Source organism: Ammodytes marinus (genome assembly GCF_949987685.1).
Source record: "Ammodytes marinus genome assembly, chromosome: 20".
Classification (NCBI taxonomy): domain Eukaryota; kingdom Metazoa; phylum Chordata; class Actinopteri; order Uranoscopiformes; family Ammodytidae; genus Ammodytes; species Ammodytes marinus.
The window spans coordinates 2,557,388-2,576,108 of NC_137224.1; the positions used below are offsets into that span (position 1 = coordinate 2,557,388).

Here is an 18,721-nt window from a genome sequence, read left to right on the forward strand (position 1 = left end):
CAAAAAATCGGAAAATTAAACATCTGGTTGATATGCTGACAATTAATAATGCTTTGACCTTTGACACGGGGTGAGAAGAAGACAGTAATCTATTTGAGAGTTTTCTGTATGTGAAAAATTTGTAAAATTTCTGGCCCAATAGAATAAATGTCCTTAGATTTTCCATTGAAGCACCGTAAAAGGTAATTAACGACTTTTATAGGTTATAATAATTAAAGTATTTAATTTTCTAGACATTAAAAGAGCACCTTATACTGCCCAGACCGAGTACAATGTAAGGTCATCAGTGGGGGCTCATTAAACGGACGTTAATAGTCTTTACGTTAATGCATTTTACACAAAAGGCATAAAATAAATCCCTTTAAATCAGCCTATTAATAAATTATTTTAAATTCATAACACTCAACATTATCTTTTATAGCTAGATTAATTGAGATTGATAATGGTTCTTAATTTAATGAGGAAATCAAGGACATTCAAAGTGTAAGATAAAGTGTTTCAACTCAACTGTAACTAACTTTTCCTTTACAGTATAGCTAAGAAACAATATTTTAGACTTTTGAGATAAAAAAAATAAAATAAAAAAATAAATATTTTATTAAGTCACATCTGGATTATTTACAGTGTTTACTGTTTACTGGTATTATCTGAAATGTAAGTTGTCTTAACTACATCAGTCTATAATATACATATTTGCCTTGTGTTTGAATTGTGCTATATAAATAAAAAAAATAAACTTGCCTTGCCTATTTTATATAAATGTATTGTTTGTATGCTGCTTTTACTTCATTTACTTTGGGACAAGACAAGTGAATCTTATGTTATCTTTTTTATAGACTGCAAAAGGATCACGTTAGACTTAAATATTAATTGGGACATTATTAATTATCCTTACAGGCTGAATTTTCTTGATGACACATTTTAAAAGTATAGTTAAGCTCCCGGAAAGTGTAAAAAACTTCAGCTTTGATTGGTGTGAGTTTTGTGCGTGCAAACAGCGCCATCTTGTGGCCGTCAGAGTCAAGTAGGAAAATCTCGTTGTAGAAGAACTCAGTTATATATTTTTTTATCAATACCAATGTTTTCTAGTAAGTTCGTGTTTATTGTAGGTGCATTGTCACAAAAACGTACCAAGTTAATAATAAGAATATTATAAAAATAAATGAATAATTTAAATGAATGAAAATCCGCATCCGCCTGGTGCAGTTACACACTGCTACCACACGTGGCGTCACTGAGTCGCGGTGTAATGTGTAATGTGATGAGTTGTTGCAACTGAAGAAGAAGAAGAAGAAGAAGTGTTGCTGCTTCTGGAGTTTACTTGTTGAATGACATTAGAGCGAAGTTTACACTTTTTAAACTATACTTTCTTTATTGGGAAACAACTTACCAGACTTTTGGCGCAGAGTCGCGGCATTTCTGACCAACTGACCGGCCGCTTCGCCCTGAAATCATGCGGGACAGAACTAAAGAATTGGGAAATGTGAGTTTCGTTAGCAATAGCGAGCTAGCTTTCTAATGCTAACCTAGCCAAGTTCACTCCCTCTTTCAATATATGGATTCTAACTTTGTTTTACTATGATTAAGACAACATAACAAACATAAGCGATTAAAACAACAACGTGCAGCGTGTTTGAATGTCTCAATGGTAACTTTTATTACGTTTTTATTACTAACTTCCGCTCCAGCCCATGGCCCCTCAGAGGATGTGTCGGGCCGGGGACAGAGCATGGCAGCCGGGGAAGATATCAGGGTTTCCGCCTCGTCCCCCGGTCCTTAAAAAGCCTTAAATAGTCTAAAATCCAATCCTCTCAGTTTAAAAGCCTTAAAATGTCTTAGTATAAATAGGTATAACATTGCGTTAATGATGGTCTTAAAAGTCCTAAATGTAACTTGTTGAAATCCTTGTAACAATACCCTGCTTATGCTTATATGATTAAATGTGTTTTGGGGAAAATATATATTTGATCTCGCTGGAACAAAACTATAAAACCAACATAGAACCATAGAATTAATGTTAAAATGTTAATACATGTATTCACTTTGCAAGTAATTCAGGGATTCCAATTTTCTTTTAAACGCTTGGAGATTTTTGCTGGCAGTATGGACTACGTTGCTGTAGTTTGGTCTGGCTTTGCGAGAATAGTATGGATGTAATGCAGTTCTTAAATTTGAATTTCCTTCATAAAAGGTCTTTAAAATGTCTTTTTAAAAAGCTCTTACATTTAACTAGTTGGACCCTGTAGAAACCCTGGATAAGTAAACATGAGAAAAAGCATTGATTTTTGAAATTTCACTATTGCCCTGCACTATTTTTTACTATCTTTATATTTTGTCTTTGTGTGTATACTTTGATGCTGCTATAATTTCGTTGTACAATGACAATAACAGGATTCTGATTCGGATTGATCTGACTGTAATTTTCTTTGTGTTTTGTTAATCTTTGTTTAGAAGGCCGAGGCTTCAGACGAGGATGAGGAGGGCAAAGCGTTGATGATCAAACCTGGAACCTCTTCAGCCAAAGAGGAGAAGGAGAATGACGCGTTCTTTAAAAAGGTTTTTGAAGTTTATTTTCACTCATTTTTTAACTGATCTTGTCCATTAATAACCACATATCTGATATCTCCATATTTTAAAGTAGATAATCCTCCTCTTTCTTATTCTAAATAAACTCTATATAACACTCCCTTGGATCAGTTGAAAAAGGCATCGGCACAAAGCTGAAAAAATGCAACTTTTCTGGTCTATTTGTAGATACGTGGTTTTCACAGGATAGCCACGCTACATATGATAATCTAAAACAATATAATGCATTGCTGTAGATGAAACTAGTGCATAATACAAACATACTTTTACTCAACTAAGGTTTTGAATATAGTACTTTAACTTTAAGTAGAGTATTTTCTCACTGTGTGGTGTTTGTGCTTTCACTTCTTCCAACACTGATAGAATCCAGTTCTTAAAGGCCTACTTCACCGGTTGGAATATGAAGGTGTATTGAACTCGGAGATCCTATGAAGTATAAATGTGCAAATTTTTTAAAAATCGGATCATCCTAGCCTGAGAAAAGGCAGAAAGAGTGTGACATCACAGAAAGAGAAATGTAGGGTTAGACAGTGAGACCATAAAACACTCTTTCTGCCTTTTCTCAGACTAGGATGATCCGATTTTCAATTTTTTTTTGCACATTTATACTTCATAGGATCTCCGAGTTCAATACACCTTCATATTCCAACCGGTGAAGTCGGCCTTTAAGCTCTAAATTTGATAATGTTTAGTCAACATCACTTTTTATTGTTGCTAGTCCCAGTGTGTCCTTGTACTGTCTGCTATGAACAAGGTGTGAGGGAATGTCCAGTCTTTAGTATGGTTAATATTAATAGTTCATTTATGCCTGTCTTGTGTTTCCGTCTATATCGGCATAAATGAACTATTCATCTTTACCATTAATATTGACCATTATACTAAAGACTGAAAATTCCCTCACACAAGGATTCAGTGTATTTCTCAGGCTGAACTGATTTAACTGATCATTCGATTGATTGACAGAAAATGTATTGACAGCATTTTGATAATTGGGGAATTGTTTGTATTATTGCTCAGCACGTTTTTAAAAAAAAAATGGTTTTATTAACTGGTTTATGGATTCGGTTACAAAATGTTAAAAAGAAAGTAAAAGTTCCTATTGCAAGAGTCCAGAGTCCACTGTGCTCAAACAAACAGCCCAGTTTGCAAATATAATAAATGAACAACGATATAAAAGAGGGAAAAAAAACCTGTAACCAGAGCTGATTCGACTAGTTATATTTATAGATGATGGTTAACGATTAATTAGAGACCAAAACTGTTTAGAAAAAAATGTCTGTCAATCAACTTACTAAATGAACAGACTATCTTATCAGGGCCTTCGTTGCAGTGGTCGCTGGTTCAAATCCGACCCGTGGACCTTTACTGCAGGTCATCCCCCGCTCTCCTTGTCCCCCCCTCCCCCTATTTCAACTCTGTACTATCTAATAAAGCTCGAAAATGCCAAAAAAAAAATAAAAAAAATACTATCTTATCAATGTTTTAGCCCATAAGCTTCAAAACTTAAACTTTAATTGTCCTTTTTCTTGTTCTTCAGGTGCAGGACATCCACGAGGGTCTGAACAGTCTGAAGCGGATGGTGTCTGAGCTGGAGAACAAGCAGAAGACAGTGCTGGGCGTCGCTCTGCCAGAGGAGGGTCAGTGGGTTCACCAGGGCTGTGTGTGTGTCAGTTGGTTCAGAATTGGAAACTAATCATTCCCATAAACTTAAAGGCCTACTTCACTGGTTGGAATATGAAGGTGTATTGAACTCGGAGATCTGTGACATCACAGAAAGAGAAATGTAGGGTTTAGACAGTGAGACCATACAACACTCTTTCTGCCTTTTCTCAGGCTAGGATGAACCGATTTCAATTTTTTTTGCACATTTATACTTCATAGGATCTCCGAGTTCAATACACCTTCATATTCCATCCGGGGGAGTAGGCCTTTAAATTCAAAACATGTCTCATAAGTGCTCGAAACTTGACCAAGACTATTTGATTTGCTGTATTTCAGTTTGTATTGCATTTTATTTTATACAGCACTTTCCACTCTGTTTGTATTTTAAATAAACCTGACCTTAACAAATAACTGAAAAGAAATACAATAATTTGAGTTAATCTGATTAGGATGAGGTTGCTCAAATTGTCTGAAAGGAGCCATTTAAGTTAATATGAAAATGTTGTTTTTCTCTTGTGTTAGGAATGAAGAAAGAGCTGCAGACTCTTCGAGATGAAATCAAAACGTTGGCCAATCAAGTCCAGAGGAAACTGAAGAGTGAGTATTGATGGGAAAAAAAGTTAACACTATTTATGTTTTGTTTTGTTTAATACACTGTATTAAAATATAATTCACTAATGAATGAAGTATCTTTCCACAGCCATTGAATCAAAAAAGGGAGAGGAAGACGGGAAATATATATCCATCAACGTTCGGATGCAACGGACTCAGGTAAGCGCTTCAATCGTTGCTTTTATGCCTTAACATCATAATCTGAAGTTAGTTAGTAGTCTCTTAAAGGTGCAGTGTGTAATATGACAGCATCAAGAAAGTTCTACAAAGTTCTAGAATGCAACACTCCCTGGGTAACCCCACCCCTTTCGAATAATAACAGAAGCTACAGTGGCCTTCAAGGACGAGAACAATTCTAAATTTTAAACAATGCACCTGATGACATTCCAACTATGACACTTTCAAGATGGCGGCACTAGGCCTTGGTCCAAAATATGTAGAAATATGGACATATATGAGACCCTTTCTAAGGGGAAAAAAAATTATTACAAATTTTTTTTCAGCTATCATGCACTAAATTAAATGTACTTATGGATATTATAATTACTTTCTACAAAATCTGCTAGGAAATAAAACCCAAAATTCTACACACTGCAGGTTTAAAATATATAACTTTTGCACAGAAGAAGAATTTCACCACAATACAGTATTTGTTAAGCATATGGGAGGGTTGGGTTCTTTTAATTTACTCCTCTTGATTTTATTTACTGTTTTTCTTTTTCTGTTGTTGTTTTTCACCTCTGTAAGACACTTTGAGCTACTCTTGAGTATGAAAAGCGCGATACAAATAAAATGGATTTGATTTGATATGTTTGGGCTTTTGTAATTCAGCGTCAGGCCTTGATTCTTTTTTTTTTTTTTTTAAGATAATTTTTTGGCATTTTCAAGCTTTTTTTTATTAGATAGTACAGAGTTGAAATGGGGAGACAGACAGAGAGAGAGAGAGAGAGGGGGGGGGGGATGACCTGCAGTAAAGGTCCACGGGCCGGATTTGAACCCGCGACCACTGCAACGAAGGCCGGAGCCAATATGGTACACGCTCTATCCACTACGCCACCGGAGCGCCCCAGGCCTTGATTCTTAACTAAAAGCCTTAAATCAAAAATACATATTAGACCATAATTTATTCTTTTTTTTTTGCAGCATGGCGTCTTGTCGAAGGAGTTTGTGGAGCTGATGGGTTTCTGTAACACCATCCAGGCCCACTACAGAGACCGCAACGTGGAGAGAATACAGAGGCAACTCAAGATCAGTGAGTTACATCAACAGATTAGTGGCTTTTATTACTGGAAATCTCAGCTGTACGAGACATCACACACACACACATAGAAATAGACACACACGCACACACACACACACACACACACACACACACACACACACACATAGAAATAGACACATACACACACACACACACCACCTCACTGTGGTTTTTAGAAATCACGAGTTTCAATTTGCCACATGCCATCTCCTTTCGCTCTCAGTTTCTGCTTTACTCACTTTCTATATTGCATTGATAATGTTGTCAACATCCTAACTTCTCCTTGTGTAGATTTTTTCATTTTATCACAGCTTTGTTTTACTGTATTTGGTTTTTATTCAGAACAGACTTGGTAGAAATTCAATATAATATTCATAGGTATGTTTAGTGTATAATCGGTTGAAAATGAAAGTTGTTTTTAATGACCTTAGAATGAGCCTTTGATATGTACATGGTTGCGGGGCGCTGAGGCCGCCATGTTGCACCGCCATGTTAACTTTCTACAGTAGCACAGAACGGACAAACTATGGAGAATATTCCAATATTACACACTGCACCTTTGGCTTTTCTGCAACATTTTTTAAAGCGTCTTTGAGTGACCTCCAAAAAAAAAGCGCTAAAAACCTATCAATTATTTTATTATTATTATAAAAACATGACCGTCCTGTATCCAAAACTCGTATGTTCTCTTGTTTTTAAGCTGGGACCGATGTGACGGCCCAAGAGCTGGACACCATGCTGGAGAGCGGACAGACAGATGTTTTCACCCAGAATGTGAGTGAAGCAAACACACACAGACACAGACAAAGAGAGAGACACACTCAGTGCGGTTACATGGCACAACTAGATTGGATTATCACATATATCGAACAAGACACTCGAACGTACCGTGTCACTTGTCTGAGTATACATGGCCTTTCAGAAATCGGATAAATGTCCGATGCATGGCTGTCTCCACTATGCTAGGTGGCGCTGTAGCCCTTTCAACCATGCTTTCAACAAGTGGTTTTAGAGCCACGTCCGGTTCTCTTCCGTCAATAACCCATGGTGTAGCCTATCACGCGCAGGCACACAAGCACAGAACGAGAAGTCCGATATGCGATGTCCGATCCCACATGCAGAGAGAAAGCCGACAATGAACGAATTATCTAGGTGTTCTTATCCGACTTCTCTTGTCCGTTATTGTGCCGATTTGTGTCCGAAGTAGATCGGATAAAGGTGTTTACCTGCAGTTTAAAAGTCCTGTTGAGGTCTTATTCGTTTAGTTATCCGATTATGAGTCTGCATGTAAACGCACTGACAGACAAACAGACAGACAGACAGACAGACAGACAGAGAGCAGAGTGAACAAACAGTCTGTCCCTGAACTCTGATCAGATTCTCTTTAGTTTTCGGTTTCAGCTGATCAATATAGTTCACTCTGAGTTTGTTTACTCTCTGTTACCATGGAGAAACACAGAGCATGTAAGCGGTGTGTTCTGAATATACAGTATTGATAATCACACAGAAAATCATTAAGAAATGTTAAAACACAGAGAAATACAAGATACAGAAATTTGAAAAGAACATAGTTGGTTGAGGCAAAGCAGGTTGTGCAGCTGAACTGGCTTTATGAAACGGAAAACTAGTTTAGAGCCAAATAACTCTGAGCCTCTACTAAACTGAAACAGACCTGTTGGATGCCAGAAACCACAACACAAGACTACGTGTCCTACTGCAGCAAAAACACTTTCACATTCACAGCTGCAGGTGTTTCCCAACAACCACTAACAGAAAGTGATAATGGTAGAAGTAGAATGAGGCTAGAAGTGACTTTAAATTGTATGTATTTATATTGTATATATTGTATAATAGATGACAGGTGTGCTCTGTTGTAGCCTCTCTAAACTGGACTCCAGATTAGGTAAGAACGATAGAAGATCATGTGCAGCCCATAGACGTGTGACTTAATTGAATGTGTTAGACGCCGTGGTAGGAAGTAACTAAGTATTATGAAAGAGAACCTCTAGAGTATTTCTTGATAGTTTTTCATTGTCCATAACACGGCTTATAAAGACTTTTACTGTTGTGTTCAGATCCTGATTGACGCTAAAGCTACGCGGCAGGCGCTGAACGAAATCGAGTCCCGACACGATGAAATCCTAAAGCTGGAGAGAAGCATCAAAGATCTACACGACATGTTCCAGTATCTAGCCATGGAGGTGGAGGCCCAGGTAAGAACAGCTGATGACATTTATGGTTTGTTTAAAGCTATATTGCGTAACTTCTGTGGCCCCCATGAGGAATTCTGAGTAATTATAACAACACTGTTGGCGCTATTTACATGAGGTAAGCTTTCGGTGATAGCTCATGGATTTTATACCTTCTGCTGTAGGTCCAGGTTTTTTCTTAGCAGTAGAATCAACAACTGAGACATTTTCTTGGGCTCTTCTTGGGATTTTTCTGAGCTCCTGCACCAGTGTCAGGGGGGTGACACCAGTTTGTAAACGCTGCCATACTGAGAAATACAGAGAGAGTTTTGTGGAGCTGATTGACTTTACCAACTTTGTCAAACTGGTTAGAATGTAACTGACATTCATTTATATAAAAAAAAAGTTACGCACTATAGCTTGGAAAATGGTGACATTTGTCTGACACTGATTTTTTTCTTCTTTTTTTGCCTCTTGCAGGGTGAGATGGTGAACAATATTGAAAGCAACATCAAACAGTCTTCTGACTACGTGGAGAAGGCAAAGGATAACACGGAGAAAGCTGTAACATATTCACAGAAAGCGCGCAAGGTACAAAGTGGTTTCACAATGATCTACATACAGTGTTTTATATCATGATTCATTCAACCCACTTCTACACAAATACAGCTCCGGAAAAAATTAAGAGACCACTCCAAATGTTCAGTGTCTCTGGTTTTACTATTTAGAAGCATATGTTTAAGTAGAATTAACATTTTTGGTTTTATAATAAAAACTACTGACAACATTTCTACCAAATTCACAATACAAATATTGTCATTTGGAGCATTTTCAATAAGTAATGTAGAGATAAAGATTTAAGAAAAATCCAGACTGGTCTCTTAATTTTTTCCGGGGCTGTACATCGTCTATTTTATTGGTGTCTTGAAGCTTAAAGGTTAATATTTACTTGCTTGTTAAATTACTTGTTTATGTCTCTTTTATTGCAGAAAAAGCTTTGGATCGCGATCTGTTGTGCCATCCTAATTCTTATCTTAGTCATCTCATTGGCCACAGCCTTCACCTAACAACAGACAGTGTGTGAGTGACAGACAGACAGAGAGGCTGACAGACAGACAGACAGACAGACGGAGACCATTCTGGGTTCATGTAAATACTTTCAGCTCACAGGATGGACGGGAGAATGAAGCCGGTGGAGTTTGTATGTTATCTGTTATCGTCCCTTCGTTCCGATGTATTAGTATTTTTTTTTTGTTTTTGTTTTTTTAACAATTCATCTTCCTCCAACCCTTCTCTGTACGGCAGCGTATTCAGGCCACTATGGAAATAAATATAGAAATATCAGTATCTCGTTATAACTTGGTAAAGGCTCATCACATCATAACTTAATGTGATAAATCAAATAGTAAAACATCCTGTCTTGAATAAGTAAAATTTTTGGCATGGAAACAGGGAGTAAACGGATATTTCTCCCATCTCCAATTTTGTCAAAACTATAAGGTGCTACATTTTAATCATGTGTGTTAACTCTTTACCACATTATACAGATTATATATTGATATATTTTCTTTCCTTAGTGGCATCAAAACGCTGCCATATGTCTGTTATCCTTAAGGGGCTTTTTCTTTTTCTAATTTTTTTTTTTTTTTAAAGAGCTGCACCTTCTGTTGTCTTAACTCACACTTCCACACAATGCAAAACCCAGGGACGATTTGTGAACCTTTCTGCCCCTCCCCTATCCTACATAAAGAGGAAATTTGTGGCCTTGAGATTGAGATAAAAGCACAATGCAGTATTGAAACCTGGACACTGGCGCTGATCATACTGTACTCAGGAAAAACTGTGTGTATGGTGTTGTTACGTTGTTGTTTTTTCTGGAGGAATCTGAGAGACGTAAATAACAACTGTTACAACCGATTAGGGCTTTTTGTTTTTCTCTTTTATAGGCATATATAGTAAATAGACTAATATAATTGTACATAACCTTATATTGCTGGTAATTCAGACGTTCTTTATTATGCCGATGATTTTTAAAAACTTGAAAAGTTGTTTCAAACTGCCTATATGTAACAAGTGTAAATACAGATTTTTTTGTGTGTTTGTTAAGTAGAAAACAGCGCCCCCTTCCTGTTTTAATTAAATGTTTTATTTTACAGTTGTCGCAGCACTGCAATAAAAGGCCCAAGGCTTTTGTTTTTATTTGTCATACCAGTATTTATGATTTGAACTTACCCTGCATTCCAAATCACATACTTCTTCTTTTTACTATACTACAGAAGAGTTTTAGGGCCATGGGAGAGAAAAACAATCAGATAAGGAAGATTTTTTTCCCCCCCATTATGTCGAGAAATGTCAAGAATAAAGACCAATACTCTGAATTTCAATTGGAGTTAGTGGGCCATCTAAGTATTTTCAGCATACTACATTTGACGTACATGTATAGGGACATCCTAAATCTTTTTCTGGCGTACTAAATAGTATGGAAATATGGGTATTGGAACGCAGGCTTAGTTGTGGAAGCTGCTGCTACAAGACAACCCATCATGAAATTATTATAATGTTTTCCTAAATCTGTGCCTTCTCCTTTAAGTGCAAGTGAACAACTCAAATTGAGAATGTGATGTTGTGAACTAACGTTGTCAAGAAGGGACAGTTTGTTGTTATTGTTTGTACATGTTTGAATCCACACAGAAGTATTTCAGCTGAGATTTTACCCTCGGTTTATCCTTACACATATAGGGCCGGTTTCCTAGACTAGTCATTAATTAAGCCTAGTGCTTGACTAAATGTCTTCTTGAATGGAGATTGTCCATGACTAGGCTTAATCAATTTCTACAAAACTGGCCAATACTCTTTAAGACTTATTTTGCTTCACATTTTTGTCATATTGTGCAAAGCCTTCGGTTGTTATTGTAGAGAAATCATGGGGAAATTTATGTGTTAAGGAACCAGGGAACCCATTTTAACAGGGTACCTATTGGTTGGTTGTCGAGTCCTCGCTTGATTCTCCTTAGGTTGACGCAGGGCACAACAGCGACTTGGCTACAATGTAATATTACAAATGTTGAATTTTTCCATCCTTTATTTCGATTTAGTTTGTTTTTAAAATAAAATACTGTCAAGTTCTACTGTCTCGTATCATTACTCGTAGGACCTTTTGTGCGCTTAGTTTATACATTAGAAGTTTAAGAAGTATTTTATATCTGCCTGTTACTACATCCATTCAATCATTTTATTTTTTTTCAAAGTGTCAAGCCTGTATTTCATCCACAATTAAACAAAAATCACAATGGAAAAAAATCGCAACTAATTTTTGGTCTTTTTATTCAACTGTAATTGTCTTAATTTTTCAAGTAAAACAATGTGGAATTACAAGGGATCAAAAAAGGAATGCAACAAATAAAGAGACAAAAATCAAAAAAATAAGACCATCACCATAACCTACCCATCTCTCTCCTGTGTCCTTCCCGCCCCAAAATAAAAAAAAAAATCACCTTTTTGCTCAAAAGTAGCTTAGACAAGTCCAAAAGTAAACGACAATTTACAGTCTTCTGGAACTGTACCAGTAATTTTATTCACATAGGTTTTGTCCAAGTATTTTTTTTTTGTACATGAACATTGAGCAATGAAGTGATGATGAGAAGAAAAAAGAAATTTGAAAAATAAAACCTTAAATTTGGTAGCACAGATGCACAGGGCGGCTTTTCTTGGGGCATGTTAACTTTTTTCCTGTTTATTTTTTAATTGTTTTTAATAACTAAACACCCCTGCTTCAAGGTGCTTGTCACAAGGCAATCTGAGGTTCAAACCCATTTGGCCAAAATAGGCACTCTTTTAAATTTCAATAACATGTACTTAACCTTTCAGTATATAAATACAAAGTGGATCGTAACAATGAAACTGCCTTTGGGAAGATTTAGGGAGAAAAATAATAATAATTGATTTAACATCCTCAATTTGCAACTTCAATTAATATATTTTTCAAACTGTAGGGATACATTGGGAGGTAACCAGGTAACCAATTGATTTACTTTTAAGTTGACGTAAAAACTCATTACAACACCACAATGTACTCAAAAAAGCTGAGGGCAACATTATCAGATGTGCAAATGAGAAAATGCAAGGCTGGATGTGTAAAAAAAAAAAAAAAATTCCAATGAACCTGAAACTGACATGGATAAAAAGGGACCCAAGAAGCAAAGACAAGCTCCAGCATAGTGCAGCGAAGATCACATTGACAGATCGCTTTTCTCTTCCCCCAATACCCTGGAAGAAATAATAAAATATGCATAACTTATCAACTGACTACAAAGAAACAATAGTCAGGAGGACAGCTGACGAAATTTTTTCAAAAACCAAACTTTCTAAAACCTCCAACTTACAATACAACTGGTCACTCAAAAAGTTTTTTTAACGTCACACGAATGACTTTCTTTATCATGTTTAACCCTTAATAAGAGGGTGCTGTATAATCCCATCTTAACACATAAGATCTTGAGTGTTCCAGTCTTGAATGAGTACAGTACATAATGTGAACTAACAACTTTTTTCCTTTTTAATATCTCTTGCACTTTTGTCCCCCCTCTAGTCCCCAGACAGTGGTGAATTATTCCACTGTACCATCTCTCTTGCTCGTCTGTTTTCGGACGCAAAACGATGGCGCCATTTTATTAATTTTTTTCCTGTTTTCTTTTTATATAACTCTCGGTCCGGCATTCCCTGAGCCTTCCCCCCAGCTGACAATGGCTGAACTGGTGAGGGGGAGCGGAGGGTAGGGGGGGGCCAGCTCCAATTGGGAAAGACAGAGGAGGGCCCAAGAGGCAGGGAGGGGGGTCAGTCCCTGGCTTGTGCAGCACTCAGTCCCCTTTAAGAGTGCAGCAGACAAAGAAGCAGCAACCTTTTGTTACGGTCACAACACGCTCTTGTATGCGAAAACACTCTCGCTTCCATATTTTTTTTTCTTCTTCTCGTTTTGGCACTCCGATCATGTCTTGTTGTTACGAGAGGAGCGAGTGCTTAAGGCCGGCGATCTGGCTTGCGCCGCTTGAATCGCCGCGACACTCCGCAGCATTCTATCCGGCGTGCCTTCCGCTCCCGACCCGCTACTGCAAACCTCCTGGAGAAGTCTCTGAGACCTCCTGCCGCCCTCTTGCTGACCGTCCCGTTGCTGGGCCCGTTTGGCGCGTTCCGAGCTGCGTTCGCTGCCCGAGGAAGTGGCCCGGGACTCTCTGCGCTCCTCGGTGTTTTGCGAGCTGATGCTGTGGGTGCGTTGGCTGCTATTGCTACTGCTACGACTTCTTCTGCTGCCTTCTTCACCGTCGTCGCTACTCAAACTACTGCAGGCGCTGTGACCTCGCGACGAAGACTGGGCCTCCGAATCAGCTTCCTTACCCCTCGTAGACTTCCTACTACCCCTTTCCTTTTCCTCTGCTTTGGGCCGTTTGTACTCCATTTCCAAGGGAGGAACCAACGACCCGGGACACTGTCTGGTAGATCGGGCAGCAGATCGGCTCGTCTGATTGGGCGTCGTTGTTGCTGATGATGTGGATTTGCTGCTAGTAGTACTGGAGCTTTTGTTATTAGTAACATTCACAGAGTTACTTTGAGGGGAAGCTGGTACACTTTTGCTTTTAGGCTTCTGTTGGTTCTTGTCAGCAGCAGAAGAGGCCCCAGCAGCGGCAGCCTTGGCAGTCGAGTCTTTCCGTGGGGTGTGTCCGGGCGTATCCACTCTACCTTTCATCGCTAGGAGCTTAGCGGCTGCATTTAGCGCAGAGCATCTTTTCCCAAGAACTTCCGGCTCGGGAGGCAAAATGGGAGCGCTGTTTGTCTGAGCTTTACTGCCGTGTGAAGATTTTGAAGATCCTGCAGATTTCCTGGTGATCCGAACAGATGATGTATCGCTGCCGGACTCGGACGTGTTGGTATTGTTTGATGCAGTTTTTTTGTCGGAGGTATTTGCAGGTTTCTTTGCTTGACGAGTGTTGCCCTTTTCCCCTTGAGGGTCTTGTACCCTTCGTTTAGCCGATCGAGTGACTTTTGGCTCCTTGCTGCTTTCAGAATCCGACGAAGATGACGTTGAAGAAGGTGAAGGCGACCCAGAACGCCTTCTACGAGAGCTAGTAGCCGCATTGGTAGCGTCTTTATCACCGCTTTCCTTAATCTCATCCCCACCATCTTGAACTTGTTCCCCTTCCTTCCCAGATTCGGCGGTGACGTCCATTCGTCTTTTCTTGGTGGGATGTCTGTTCTCGTACGTTCTCTTGTGGTGAGCGTGGCGAGTTAGGGTAGACGTAGAACAGCCAGACGATGCCGAAGAGGATCGAGCCGAGTCCTGGCTGCTCTGGCGACTGAGAGGCCTTTTAGGGGTTGGAATTTTTTCAATTTTCAGATCTTCAATAGTTTGCTCCACTGCCGCTTGTTGTTGTTGCTTAGGCTCTTCTTTCTTAATGGCGGACTTTGCATCTCCGCTAGCTTCCTCCTTTCTTGTATCAATGTCTTTCGTCTCAGAAGAAGGACTCTCCACTTTTGTCGTTTGAGACTCAGACTGAGAAATATCCGGCTTTTTGTCAATGTCCTCCTTGCCAGTCGTTGCTTCAACTTCCACAGCATCTACTTCCATTTCTGTCACCTCATCTGTGTCATTTTTAGATGCCACCATTTTTTCCGATGGTTGTGAAGATTGCTCCACACTGGAAGGACCAGATGTTGGTTCCTGGGGCAAAGCTTCTATCTTAGGGGGTGTGGACACTTCTGTGGAAGATACAGAGCTCTGCACTTCCTTGGAAACTGTGGCCAAGGTTTCTGTAGTGGACACAGAAGGAGATGTTTTGATTGTGGGGTTAGCTGGGGTGGCAACTGAAACTTGGGTATTTGGGACATTTGTTGAAGCAACTTTGATAGACTCTTCAGGGGAGAATGTACCAGTAGTTGTGACTGTTGGTAAAGGATCTGGTAATGGGATCTTGACTGACGTTTCTGCCGTTGTGGTCGGGATAGTTGTTGCAACTTTAACCGTCTTTTCGGCAACTGCCGTGTCTGTGGTAGTAGATACTTGGGTGTCTGTGACGTTTGTTGGAGCAACGTCAATAGACTTTTCGGAGGATGATGTCGTTGTGGAGACTGTTGGTAATGGAGCTGTTGCAATTTCTGTGGAATCCTGTACTGGCGAAGGGGTCTTCTTGACAAGTGTTTCTGCCGTTGTGGAAGGTGTATCTGAAGTTGTATGTTCTTTGGAAGAAGTGGCTACTGCTGCTACAGCCGTTGTTGCTTGGACTTCCTCTTTTGGGGCCGATGTAGTCACGGTTACTGTCTTTGCCTTGGCTGTGGTCGTTAGACTAGTAGATGGTAAAGGCGGCAAAGGAGTGCAGATTGGGGTGGGTGCGGAAGGAGGTTTTGCAGAGGAGGTTTCAGCCACTTGGGCCACAGTTTTTACTTGTGGCTGTGTAGCATCTGGAACTGTTTTTGTTGGGACTGGGACTGGTTTGGTGGAAGGGACTTTAGTTGTCGTAACATTAGTCTTTGCTGGAGCTTGAGAAGGTGAAACTGTCTTTAAAGTGTCAGATGATGAGACTGTTGTTGCGGGTCGAGTTGTGGAAGCGTTGACAGACAAGGTTGGACTTGTAGTAGGGACTGTACTTGGAGTTGTTGACTTTGATTGAGCAGATTCAACTGGTTGTACTGTAGTTGTGATAGCAGGTGAGGATGCCAAGTTTGATGGAGTAGCTTGAACTGGTTTTACAGTTGTAATTGTCATTGTAGGTGGGGAGGGTTTGGGGTTTGAAGGAGTTGCTTGGACTGTTGAATTTGGTTTTTGTGAAGTTGCATCTGCTTTCGTAGCCAAATCGGAAACTTTCTGTGTGGCAACTGTTGTCGAGGTTACGGTAGCAAGTTTAGATGTTGTAGAAGTTTGCGGCAAGTCCTTTGTAGCCGTACTTTTAGTTATGGTTGGGGATTTCACTGCAGTGGTGACAGCTGGTGTAACACTGACAGTTTTTGATGTTACGTTAGCTGCTGGTGTAATCGCTGTGGCAGGGATTGGTGTGATTGGAACTGCTTTTACATCCATAGCAACAGATGATACAGTGGCCAATGGAGTGATAGCAGCTGCCGTGGCAACTGTGGTGGTTTTGGCAGAGTCTGTTGTTTTCACAGTTGTTGAAATTGACGGCTTTGCTTCTGATGGAGTTTTAGAAGCCGTAGCAACCACAGGAGTAGGTTTTGGAGTTGGTTTTACACTTGGAAGAGTTGACTTGACGGTGTTGTCAAGTGGCAGTGGGGTTTTTGTCGTAGGGGTAGCAGTGACGGGTGTGGGAGGTTTGACAGAAGATTGGGTTGGTGGGGTGTTTGGGCTTGGACCTGAGCTATCCAACTGAGCTGATGCTAACGTAGAGGCAGTCACAGGAACGGGTACAGTCACCGTTGATACAGGTGCGGCGGGAGCTTGTACTGAAGATACAACTGGTGTTGAAGCTTGAGCAGCTGTAGTTTTTGTTTTGGAGGCTAGATCTGTATTAGCTTGAGTTGGAATTTCTTGAGCTGGAATTGGAACAGGGTCTGAAACTGGGGCTTTCTCATCATCAGTCTTAATGTTTACTTCCTCTGCTTTGGTAGCCTGGGATTCCTGACTTGTAGTGACGACAACTGCAGCAGCTTTAGGGGTCTCCAACTCCTTCTGAGACGGGACTGTTGGCTCAATTTCAGCATCAGTTTTTGATTCACAAGACACACCACCAGCGGTAGTAGTGTTAGTGGTGCTTGTCTCATTTTTAGAGTTCTGCCCTTCGCTAACCGTTTCCGGTGTGGTTGCGGTTAAGTCTTTGCGAGGGCGCCCCCGCTTTCGTTTTGGGGAAAGAGGGGGGTTGCCATCTTCACTCGGAGAGGTGGGCTGTGGGGAAGGCGTTGCTGTATTGTCAACATCCGGTAATCTAAGGGGTGTCTTAGGGGGCCGGCCCCTTTTTCGTTTCAAAGGCGTCACAAGAGAGTTCACACCGGACTCCGTAGTAGTAGGAGTAGAAGTACTAGAGGTTGAAGAAGTGGCGTCTTTTCCTGGTGTTGGTAAATCCATTTTTCTGGATTGTTGGTGCGCAAGCTCAGCCGCCATTCGAGATTCAGTTTCAAGCCTTCTTCGAACAGGGAGATTCCTTAGCACGGGCATATCTGGAGAATGATGTGGCGGGGAATATGGTGGATAACTTCTAACGGGCTGTGGGGGCACAGTGGGGCTAGGAGAAGAGGTTTCTTGGTCCTGAGGAGATTTGGTAGCAGTAACTTTTGCTTTACCATCAGGCTCGATATTAATATTGTCTTTGTTTGGTTCCGTGACGTTCTCCTCAGCAGCTGCCTCCTCCGAAGAAGCTGTAGTGCCACTTGCTCGCCGCTTTCTCTTCCTAGGCTCCTTATCTTGCACCACAGTCACTAGCCGCCCCGGGAGCTTCCTTAGGACTTTAGCCGATGGCGAGTCCTCAACCAATCCTCGCAAAACTTCACTTTCTGCGGACTGGCGCTTGCGAGGCGATCGGGAGCTCGTAGAGGGCGGAGACATGGTGCTGTGGTCGTCATCTTTAGACTGATCCAATAGACCGCTAGATTCAAGCGATGAATCTGAAACCTTTCTCTCGTTTTCTTCTTCTTTCTCGCCCACACACGGTTGTTTTGAGGAGGTGGGAGGGGAAGGCACTGGACTGGGATTGGTGCGATTTGGTACAGTCCTGGTTTTGACAGGCTGGTGATCCCTAGCTGGAGAAGAGGCCTTTGTAGACTTTGAAGAATCCGGAATCTTAGTCGATGAAGTTGAGGGGGTTTTCTGCTGGTCTCCGGTGGGGGTGGTAGAAACAGTACCAGTGTCTTTGGAAGCCCCCCGTCCCCTCAGACCAAATCTGGGTCTTTCAGGCACTTCCTTCGGGCTTGTGGGCTCTGGTTCGGTTTCGGGAGATGCCCCACGAAGTCGACCGCTAGTCCTCGTAGACGTGACGATCTTGTCCTTGTCCTTGGGTTTGCGACCACGGCGAGCGGGCGTCGGTTGAACGGGTTCCGCGGACGCCGTCGGAGATGAAAACTCGTCGTCGTCTTCGTCAGATGAAGCGTGGAGCTTTAGGGCTTCCTCCTTCGCCTGGTCCAAGCCTTTTCTAGCAGCTTCCACTTGCTCCTGAACAGACAGACACAGAAAGAACAGATATGAACATAAATTTGAGTTTAGAAAACTGTCTTCATTTTGTTTTTTTTATTGGATAAAGGACGACAGCATGCACAAAGTTACTAATAACAATATAACATGAAGCTAAATTAGTGGCGTTAGGCATATACGTGGTTTGTAGAGTTATTTTTCATTATTTATGTTGTTGTTGTTTATCCATGTATTTTTTTAAAATCATGAATTTTTGGGAAAAGGCAATGATTGACAGTTAAAATTAAG

At 40.5% G+C, this 18,721-nt stretch overlaps 2 protein-coding genes across 4 annotated transcripts in view; one reads left to right on the forward strand and one right to left on the reverse strand.

The window, feature by feature from the left end:
- Positions 1 to 1,295: 1,295 nt before the first annotated feature.
- Positions 1,296 to 11,573, forward strand: stx4 (syntaxin 4). Of its 2 annotated transcripts, none has more exons than XM_080049560.1 (10): positions 1,296 to 1,483; positions 2,452 to 2,556; positions 4,124 to 4,223; positions 4,771 to 4,845; positions 4,949 to 5,019; positions 6,004 to 6,112; positions 6,822 to 6,895; positions 8,197 to 8,334; positions 8,791 to 8,901; positions 9,300 to 11,573. In XM_080049560.1, exons 1-10 carry the CDS (start codon positions 1,454 to 1,456, stop codon positions 9,375 to 9,377), a joined length of 891 nt encoding a protein of 296 aa, XP_079905686.1. In that variant the 5' UTR covers positions 1,296 to 1,453; the 3' UTR covers positions 9,378 to 11,573. The 2 variants fall into 2 exon arrangements, with proteins under 2 accessions (XP_079905686.1, XP_079905687.1); XM_080049561.1 differs by having other exon boundaries at positions 2,455 to 2,556.
- Positions 11,574 to 11,617: 44 nt separating this feature from the next.
- Positions 11,618 to 18,721, reverse strand: part of srcap (Snf2-related CREBBP activator protein) — a 39,431-nt gene continuing 32,327 nt past the window's right edge. For both annotated transcript variants that reach the window (XM_080049465.1, XM_080049464.1), the window contains one exon: positions 11,618 to 18,454. In XM_080049465.1, the coding sequence (XP_079905591.1) occupies positions 13,295 to 18,454 (5,160 nt within the window). In that variant the 3' untranslated portion in view covers positions 11,618 to 13,294. The remainder of the gene's footprint in view (positions 18,455 to 18,721) is intronic.